The sequence below is a fragment of the Bubalus bubalis genome, chromosome 6, assembly GCF_019923935.1.
Source record: "Bubalus bubalis isolate 160015118507 breed Murrah chromosome 6, NDDB_SH_1, whole genome shotgun sequence".
Classification (NCBI taxonomy): Eukaryota; Metazoa; Chordata; class Mammalia; order Artiodactyla; family Bovidae; genus Bubalus; species Bubalus bubalis.
This window is the reverse complement of record NC_059162.1, coordinates 11,020,837-11,030,782: the sequence shown is the minus strand read 5'-3', so window position 1 is coordinate 11,030,782 and position 9,946 is coordinate 11,020,837. Positions and strand designations below refer to the sequence as shown.

Sequence of the window (9,946 nt, the reverse complement as noted above, 5' to 3'; positions counted from 1 at the left end):
GCTCCAGAGCGCCGTCTCAGTAGTTGTGGTACACAGGCTTAGTTGCTCCATGGCATGTGGGATCTCCCTGGACCAGGGATTCAATCAGTGTCCCTTGCATTGCAAGGTGGATTCTTAACCATTGGACCACCAGTGAAGCCCCAAGAACAGAGGATTTTCTTGATGGCATCTTTCATGTCTTTGTTCCTCAGACTGTAGATTATCGGGTTGAAAAGTGGGGCAAGGACAGCAAACATTAGAGCAATGGCCTTGTCCAGTAGTTGTGGGAAAGGGACAGAGAAACGCAGGTACATGAGTGTCACACTGCCAAAAAACAGGAGGAAAATAGTGATGTGGGCTGCACAGGTGGAGAATGCCTTCTGACGGCTCTTACCAGAGGGAATCCTCAGGATCACAACAATGATTCTTAAATAGGAAAGGGTGATGATACAAGCAGAAGTCAGGATGGAAATAGCATGAATCACATCTTCAATCAGAATCATAGATGTATCTGTACAGGCTAAGCGTAATACAGGTTCAAAGTCACAGAAGAGTTGATGGATTTGGTTGGGACCACAGAAGGGAAGAGTAGAAATCCACACAATCTCAGGCAGTAGCATAAGGAAGCCAAAGATGCTAGAACCAGCAGAGAGTTGGATGCATAGTTGAGGGGTCATAATGGTTGCATAGCGGAGGGGGTGGCAGATGGCAACGTACCTATCAATGGCCATCACTGTGAGGACTAGGCCTTCTGTGACCCCAAGTGAGTGAAAAAAATACATTTGCAGGAGGCAGCCAATGAAAGAAATAGTCTTCTCTTTACTGACAAGGTTGGAGAGCATCTTGGGGATGGTCACTGTGGTATACCAAATCTCCAGGAAGGAGAAGATGCTGATGAAATTGTACATGGGATTGTGGAGACGTGCATCCAGCTGGACAGCAAAGAAGATCATCAAATTTCCAACAATAATGAACACGTAAATTAAGAACAAAGGAATGAAGAATAAGAGACTGCCCTTCTCAAACTGAGGGAAATCAGAGAAATAAAACTCAGTCACTATTGTCTGATTCTCCTGATCCATATTTTCCGGTGTTTCACTTGTTGGCTAGTGAAATCAAATATAAACAGTCAGAGCTCTACCTAATTTAAATAACCAATATAAACTTTCTTTTTAAGCAGCTCATCAGCCTTGAAATGAGGTTGATTAAATTAAGGAAAATATGTGCATTGCTTTGCAAATTATAAAGTGAGTATGTCTAACTTGCAAATACATTTTTAGTAATTGTAACACATTGTATTATCAACTATTCTGAGAACTAAGCAAACAGTTTTGCTATTTGGACATTTAAATTGGTACAAACTCTCCTGAATGGCAATTTGGCAATCTTTTTAAAGAGTTCTGAGACTTTTTAGAGACTTCCTTTCACCATATAGCCCAAGAAAATTATTTTAAATATTAAAACAAATACAAGGATATTCATTGGAATATTTATTATAATAGCAAACTAGAAATACCTTAAATAGGTAGACATTTTTATTTTTGATATTAAATATTGGAGACACAAAATGAGTTGTGGCAAAATGATCCCCTTTGTGGATAAAAGTAAAAACTATTTTTAAATGGATATCTTAAAAATAAAGTGCGGGTACTGTCTTCCCTTGCTGGCTTCATAGTTAGAAAAATAGAGTAAAGAGAACTAAATATCATACTGAATTCAATTTACTTTAAAACACAACAGCTTAGACCCATGCAATATACCTTTGTGTGCAAATTAATCTTAATCTAGGTTAGTTAATGGTCAGTGGTAAAGAGCATTAGCTAATAGTTGAAATATACTAATCGAGAAATCACACTCTAGGAGTGGTTTGATGACATTTCAAAAGCTTTGATTAGCAGTCTATAGCCAGAGGCAGATAGTTCCAAGTATCCAGAATGGCATCTTCACCATGTGTGCTTAGATGCTCAGTTGTCTGACTCTTTGCGACCTTTTGGATTGGAGCCCACCAGGCTACTCTAGGGGTTTCCCTGGTGATCAGAAGGTAAAGAATCTGTCCACAATGCAGGAGACCTGCATTCGATCCCTGGATAGGGAAGATCCCCTGGAGAAGGGATTGACAACCCACTCTAATATTCTTGCCCGGAAAATTCCATGGACAGAGGAGCCTGGCGGGCTACAGTCCATGGGGTTGTGACTAACACTTAGACTTTCAGGCCACTTTATCCATGGGATTTTTCAGGCAAGAATATTGCAATGGGTTGCCATTTTCCTTCTTCAAGAGATTTTCCTGACCCAGGGACCAAACCTGCATCTCCTGTGTTGCCTTTTATTGCAGGTGGATTAATTAACTGTTGAGCCTTCAGGAAAGTGGATTCATTAATTAGCATAGGGCAGGTTTTCTCAACTTCAGCACTACTAACATTGTGTATCAGATAATTTTTTGCTAGGGATGAGGAAGAGAAAGGTTTTCCATGCATTGTAGAACATTTGGCATCAGTTCTAGCTTCTACTAGAAATCAATAGCCCAGACTTTTTCCTCAGTCATGATAAACAAAATGTCTCTAGAAATTGCTAAATATTTCTGCAGGGGAACAGTGGGAGTAAAATTGCCCCAGCTGAAAATCATCAGCATAAGGAACTTTAGGTTTATTTTTTAAGTTAAAAACCAGGTGACCAAGACATGTGGCCTGGCTAAAAATAAACCTAAACCGTTTCTTGAAGTAGCGTTAGAATAAGAGCTTGTCATGCTGTCTATACAGTGTGGAAGGGTGGAATAGACCTGTGATTCATTCATTTCTGTGCTCCTCCCTTACCAGAGGATCTAGCACATGATTTCACCATGTTAGTTTTTCCTCCAGTGAGAATTTGGTTACATTTTGTTTTTGATAGAACCTTTCACTCTTTCTAATCAGAGAGACTAAGGAATAGAGTTTGAACTTCCTTGGGCTTCCAAAACCAGGTTTGATATTGGTTTTTGTACCTGCTTGTTAGTAAATATTTGTGTGCCTGGCAAAATTCTGAGACTTGCCTTCAATGAACTAGCTGATAATTTAGCTCTTGTACATGGGACGTCTATAATTTTGCGATGTGACAGGAGTGATAAATAACACTATGATTTTAATCAGACTGCAATGTATAAATGCATCAAATAAACACATACACCTTAAATTTATATAGTGTTATATGTCAATTATATCTCAATTATTAAAAATTTAAATAAATAAACAAGTCAGCAGAGGTAAAGAGTCATCATTCTAGTGGCCCAGACAAAAATGATCTCTCAAGGGCTAATGTCCCAGACAAAATTTAATAGATTATCTAATGACCATCTCTAGTTCTATAACACACATTATCCAAAACCCCTCATTTCTGAACTATTTACTATGTTTCCCCCTACCTCACATGCCTACAGAATGTCAACAGATCTTCTACAAGTCTTAATTTAAAACCAACAGAAAAATAATCTGGTTCTCTGTGCCTCTTCCCCTATGTAGGGCACTCACCCGTATGCCAAAGTACAGAGCCCACCCTTCATCCCATACCTACCTCTTCCAGAAACTCAGAGGGCTCCCTCCTATTTCCCAAATGTCTTCATTTTTACTGTTCTGCAGTCCAGCAAATCAGAAGGTTCTAGCCACAATCACAAATCTAGGTTCTCAGGGACTAGTTAGTAAGGTAGGGAATGGCTTGCTTCTGTAGGGTTCTCCCTCAGTGCCTGGAGGAAATCAACTCCACTTCCCATGTGGTTAATTAGGAAAACATTTGCTGCCATGCTCCCTTTCAGGGAGTTGCCATACCTATGGGAAGTTAGGTCTTTGAATCAGGCTAGAAATCAGAAGGAAAGAGATACTTCGTTTCTTTTCTGAACAAACTGTGAAAGAATTGTTTGTATAAAAAGTGTCTGCTGAGACAGAGGAAGGTTAAGGAACAAGAGGAGCTAAGCTAATAAAATGTGGTTCAAAGGCAGAAGGATTTTCTTCACTCTTCATTGAAACAGATTCAGAGCAGTTCGGTGATAGCATAGCACAACTCTGAAGTATATTCTAGAAAATTCTTTCAGCAGCTGTGCAGCACACCTCAGCAGAACTTCTGCAGAAGGATCTAGGGTATTAAAGGACCATTAGCAGTTGTGGTGGGAAGGAGGGGTTCACATGCATAAGATTTCACTGACTTCAATGGTTCCAGAGGCAGATGGCCCCAAAAGCTGGGGTCAGGATTTAACACTCCTTGACTGCAAGATAAAACTTATTATTAAACTATTTGACCCAGTTTCCTACCACTTGCTCTAGTTATTATCTCTTTGATGTTCAGTATCTTTAGTTTCTTTTTAACTACTGACTCTTCTCCCTCTCTTCCAAGCATGCACATTTTACTACTATATCATAGTATGGATGGGGGAGCCTGGTGGGCTGCCATCTATGGGGTCACACAGAGTCGGACACGACTGAAGCGAATTAGCAGCAGCAGCATAGTATCTAAGAAACTATATATCTACTATAACTTAAAGAAAGATATCCTTGATTACATTACCTGCTCTAGTTCTCCCGTCTGTTCATTATCAAATGTCTCAAACATCATCCATATTGGTTGGTTCATTTGTATTAATTTTATTCATTCATCTTCCAAGACTATGCAGAAGCCATATGGCTGAAATTATATTAACTCCTCATTTGCCAATGATCCTTTAACCACAAAATTTTGTTGCCATTTTTCCAGGTTTTATTTTCCCTGACAAATATTCACTCAGCAAATATATCCAAGGTGGTTTTAAGACATTGGTGGGCTTCCCTGGTGGCTCATAATCTGCTTTCAATGTGGGAGACCTGAGTTTGATCCTTGGGTCTGGAGGATTCCACTGGAGGAGGAAATGGCTCCCCATTCCAGTATTCTTACCTGGAGATTCCATGGACAGAGGAGCCTGGAGGGCTACAGTCCATGGGGTCAGAGAGAGTTTGACATGATTGAGCGACTAACACTTCCAACACTTTAAGACATTGAGAATAAGGAATAATAATAATAAAACTAGATCATTTCCAGATCTCACTCATTGATCATTTATTTGTTCTTGTACTTTTTTGCCTTGACTTTCATGACACAGCTGTGTCTTTGTTCTCTTAGTTCCCTGGATATTTTGCAACAAGACAGTAAGATAGACTTAGCTTCTAATTCTGACTTTGTCACCTTCTTAGCTACATGACTATGGGGATGATACATAAGTCATTTAAACTTTAGTTTCCTCACTTTTAAAGTGGTTGATACTAATGAGTAACTTATAAAAATACTGAAATTACAAGAAATATATAATTGCCTTGGTGCATTTTTAGCACATACTTAACCCAGTAAATAATAGTTATGTATTATATTCCTCCACCCACCAATTATAATCTTCCAGTCTCTCTTGCTATTTCTGACACTGTTTTTCAACTATCTAGTGCATCCTCATAGTTCAATTATTATCTTTAGTTAACACTTGTATCTAAGTCCATAGACTTTTCATCTCTCCTGAAGTCCACTTCTTCATCCTTAATGGCAATAAGAAATTTCTAAGTTTGTCCACATACTCAGAATAACATATCTATAACTCATCTTATAATTTCCCCCCTTTATTAGCTTTTGCTTTAGCTGTTACTGTATTTATCAATAATGGTGCCTGACAAACTAACTCAAACTTAAAATCTGTCTCTTTAATGCTCTTCTTTCCAACATGCCCTATATAGAGTCAGTTGTCAGACCTTATTGATTATTCATATTTATTCATATCCCTTTTTTCCTTTTAGCTTCATTATTACTGTCTTATTTAGGCCTTTATTCCAGACCATTGCAGAAAAGAGTCTGATGCCTGAATAGTGATGAATAAATGCTAGTTAAATAAATTAATGACATTTCTCACTTCCATAATTTCTCTGTATTCTATACATTAAAGTGCAATTTTGTGCATTAATGTCCACTCTAAAATTACCTAATAACTTCATACTGCTTGCAAAATATATTTTAAAAATCCCAACACTTGACATTCTAGATCTCCAAATCCACCTAACTTAATCCTTCAATGCCATTTCTCCACTGATTCACTTTACAAGCCCTCTGTTTCAAGTGAAATATATTTAATATCCTACAAACATAGTTCTTGTATTTTCATGGCTAGACCTTTGTTTATCCTCTTCATTAAGCATATGTTACTTGAGTTCCATGTAAGTCCCTGGGTTGTGTAGTAGAAATTCAAATATGAATAGATAATTATAGATCACCATTAAATTTCTTAGAACCTGGACATATAACTAGATAATGTCAACAACATATGTATGTACCAGATGCTTTAGGAACACAAAAGAAGACCCCCCAAAACAACCTGGGAACCAAGAAAGGCTTCCTGAAGAAGATGGTAATGTACTGAAACTCGAAAAATTAATAAGAATTACAGAGATGAAGTGTATGCCTATATTTTGGGTGGAAAGAAGAAAGGCAGGGTTGAAATTTCAGGAAGAGGAAAGAATAGGGAAAAAACCCAAAGCATGATAGATCAAAATAGCATTCTGAGAGTATGGCTACAAACAGTTTGGTTGCTGGGACTTACAGTTCAAGGCAAGGAATAGAGTGGAAAATAGAAAAGTGTAAAGCAAAAGCCCAGGAATGTCCTTATTTTCCCTGCCTTCCTTCTTAGTTAAACCAAGTCCTATTAAATGATACTGCAAGTTAAGTGAAAGATCATTTTAGAGAATATGTATTTGGGAATAATAAAAGTTGTAATCAAAAGGAAAGGTTAATCTTTAGCTAATTTTGAGTTTTGAGGCTCAAGGTTCAATTTTGCCCTTGCATTTTTTGGCTATGTGAACTGGAGCAAGCCTTTAACTGCTCTGAATTATTCCATCTGTAAAATGGGAATAACTCTTATCTTGGCTATCTCATACAAATAGCTTTTTATATTTAATTGTGGTAAAAAGTGTGTAATATAAAATTTACCATGTTAATCATTTTAAGCTTACAAATTCTTTTTCTAAAGAATTAAATGAAGGGGAGGGAGGCTCAAAAGGGAGATGATATGTGTGTATATATACATATACACACACACATATATGTCTGGCTCTAGGTGAGTGATCACACCATTGTGGTTATCTCGGTCACTAAGATCATTTTTGTACAGTTCTTCTGTGTACTCTTGCCACCTCTTCTTAATATCATGTGCTTTTATTAGGTCCATACTATTCTGTCCTTTATTGTGTCCATTGTGAATGAAATGTTCCCTTGGTATCTCTGATTTTTTTAAGAGATCTCTCATCTTTCCCATTGTATTGTTTTCCTCTATCGCTTTGTATTGATCAGTTAGGAAGGCTTTCTTATCTCTCCTTGCTATTCTTGGAACTCTGCATTCAAATGGGTATATCTTTCCTTTTCTTCTTTGCCTTTCACTTCCCTTCTTTTCTCAGCTATTTGTAAGGCCTCCTCAAACAACCATTTTGCCTATTTGCATTTCTTCTTCTTGGGGACGGCTTTGGTTACTGCCTCCTGTACAATGCTAGGAACCTCTATCCATAGTTCTTCAAGCACTCTATCAATTCTAATACCTTGAATCTATTTGTCACTTCCACTGTATAATCATAAGGGATTTGATTTAGGTCATACCTGAATGGTCTAGTGGTTTTCCCTACTTTCTTCAATTTAAGTCTGAATTTGGCAATAAGAAGTTCATGATCTGAGCCACACTCAAATATATAAAATTAAGACACATTCACATAGTTTTATGGCAGAAACAAGCACCTTGTAATTATCCTCCAATTAAACAATAAATTTAAAAAAAGAATTAAATGAATGTGTATTTAAAACTTCAAAAATATATTATTATCATCATCATTATCATCATCTCAGCCAAAGTGGAAAACATAGTGAAAAATGAGTGAAAGGCTGAGAAGAAAGTAGTGTTTGCTGGTGGTCTGTTTCAGAGAGGTGTGATCTTGAGAGAAGTCTGTTCTGACACCCATTGTCATTCTGGGCCCCAGTGCCTAGATCTATACTCCCCTGTGAGAGATAAGATTATTTAGCCACAGGAAAGTTTTGAGACCTGACCCCCTCAGGAACGTCTAGTTACCATGTGAAATGCTTCCTCTAATAGGTCCTTTAGAGTGGAGAATGAGATGCACCACTTTTTAAAGATCCTGTGTTATCTAAAGAGAAACTCCCAAGCAAGATAATCTTTCCATTCTAGATACTCCAGAAAGAGAGTGCAGAAACATCTATAGTCTCACTGACAAACTAGCAGAAGGGGCAGGTTGTCGCAGAGATTCTGAGGACCGTTCTTGTGGTCTCAGGCAAGGTACGTGGTAAGCCAGTTGAGCCTGCTAACCTGCGTTTGGTACCCAAATTAACCTGTTTTTTCAAGTTAAATTTTCTTTCATGGTAAAATTTTCTCAGAATGTGGACTGTTTAGAACTGTATTATATAAGTAAAGAAATTAGAATAAGTAAAGAAATTAGAATAAGTAAAGAAATTAGAAAGGATATTAGGAAGAATATTGTTCATCTAACAGATGAAGATACTAATGATATCTAAGGTCTTTCCAACACTAAAATTTTAAAGTCCAAAGAATTGTGGGTTCCTGGGGGACTTAAAGAGAATTTTACTTCTCTATTTCCAGGACTGCAATCTAATTCAAGTCTCTTTTTACTCTACAATGAAAATCTGTAGGCTGAACTCCTTGGGCACTGCTGATTAACTGTCATTCCAGGATTTTCTTAAATGTTCTTTATGTGTCTCAGGAGCAAAAATTAATGTTTTATTCAACTTTATATAGCCCCTGAGGCTTCAGCAAGCTTCCAAGGTGTCACTAGTGGTAAAGAACCTGCCTGCCAATGCAAGAGATGTAAGAGACACAGGTTCTATCTCTAAGTTGGGAAGATCCCCTGGAGTAGGGCATGGCAACCCACTCTGGTATTTGTGCCTGGAAAATCCCATGGACAGAGGAGCCTGGCAGGATACAGTCGATTGGGTTGCAAAGACTCAGACATGGCTTAGCACACACTTATGCACAAACCTTCAGCAGTGATTGGCACCTAGCAGAGGATCAGTAAACATATGAATGTAATTGAACTGGTGTACAGATGGTAGATAACAATGTAAACTTGCTAGTGAGAAGATACTTACTCAAAGTAAGAAATAGTCACTCTAGTTAAGCCACTTAGCTCTGAAATTCCACTTTTCATAGCTCCATGGTCTCTTGCTTTATCCATCTGTGTTCTCTATAATGACTACTCAGGATGGCCATTCTCTGAGACTTTAGGCTGAGAAAAGATAACACACAAGAGACAGAAATGTGGCTGCTTCCAACAGAGAAAACTCAGATCTCTCACATCTTTCTCAGTGCATGCCCTCTGCCTTTCTACTTCACTGGTGCCTGCTCTCTTCCAAAACCTGGCTCTCCTATCTTTCTTCCTCAAGGCTTGAGACATAAGGTAAGAGACATCTTCTAAAACTAATTTTCCTAGTCTTCAATGCATTTATTTTAACCTCTGTTTGACCTGAGCTGGGGGAAAAACACATTAGCTCTCTCATTTCATACCTAGGACAGTCGTAAACACATAGTGGCATTCAGAGAAGGAAACAGAACGAATGATGAATCCTGATCTAAACTGCCCAGTGTGGTACAAATATTAATAGTGACTAAAGACCTAAAGACCAACATTCCAAGTATTGCTTTGGATCCTAGCTATGTGAATTTGGGAAATTACTTTTCCCCTCTGGTTCTCAATTTCTCTACCTGTAAAACAATAATAATAATCTCCCTAGCATGCATGCATGCCTGCTCAATTGCTTCAGCCATGTCTGACTCTTTGTGACCTCATGGTCTAAAGTCCATGATGCTCCTCTGTCCATGGGATTTCCCAGGCAAGAATATTGGAGTGGATTGCCATTTCCTCCTCCAGGGGATCTTCCAGAATCAGGACTCAAATCCAGGTCTCCTGCATTGCTGGCATAT

At 38.1% G+C, this 9,946-nt stretch overlaps 1 protein-coding gene across 1 annotated transcript; it reads right to left on the bottom strand.

Moving 5' to 3' along the window:
• Positions 1-122: 122 nt before the first annotated feature.
• LOC102389114 (olfactory receptor 6K3-like) lies at positions 123-1,077 on the bottom strand (the record flags this gene model as incomplete). Its single annotated transcript, XM_006060350.3, has 1 exon — positions 123-1,077. A coding segment is annotated over exon 1 (939 nt), but the record flags the coding sequence as incomplete, so codon positions are not given.
• Between the last annotated feature and the right edge of the window lie 8,869 nt (positions 1,078-9,946).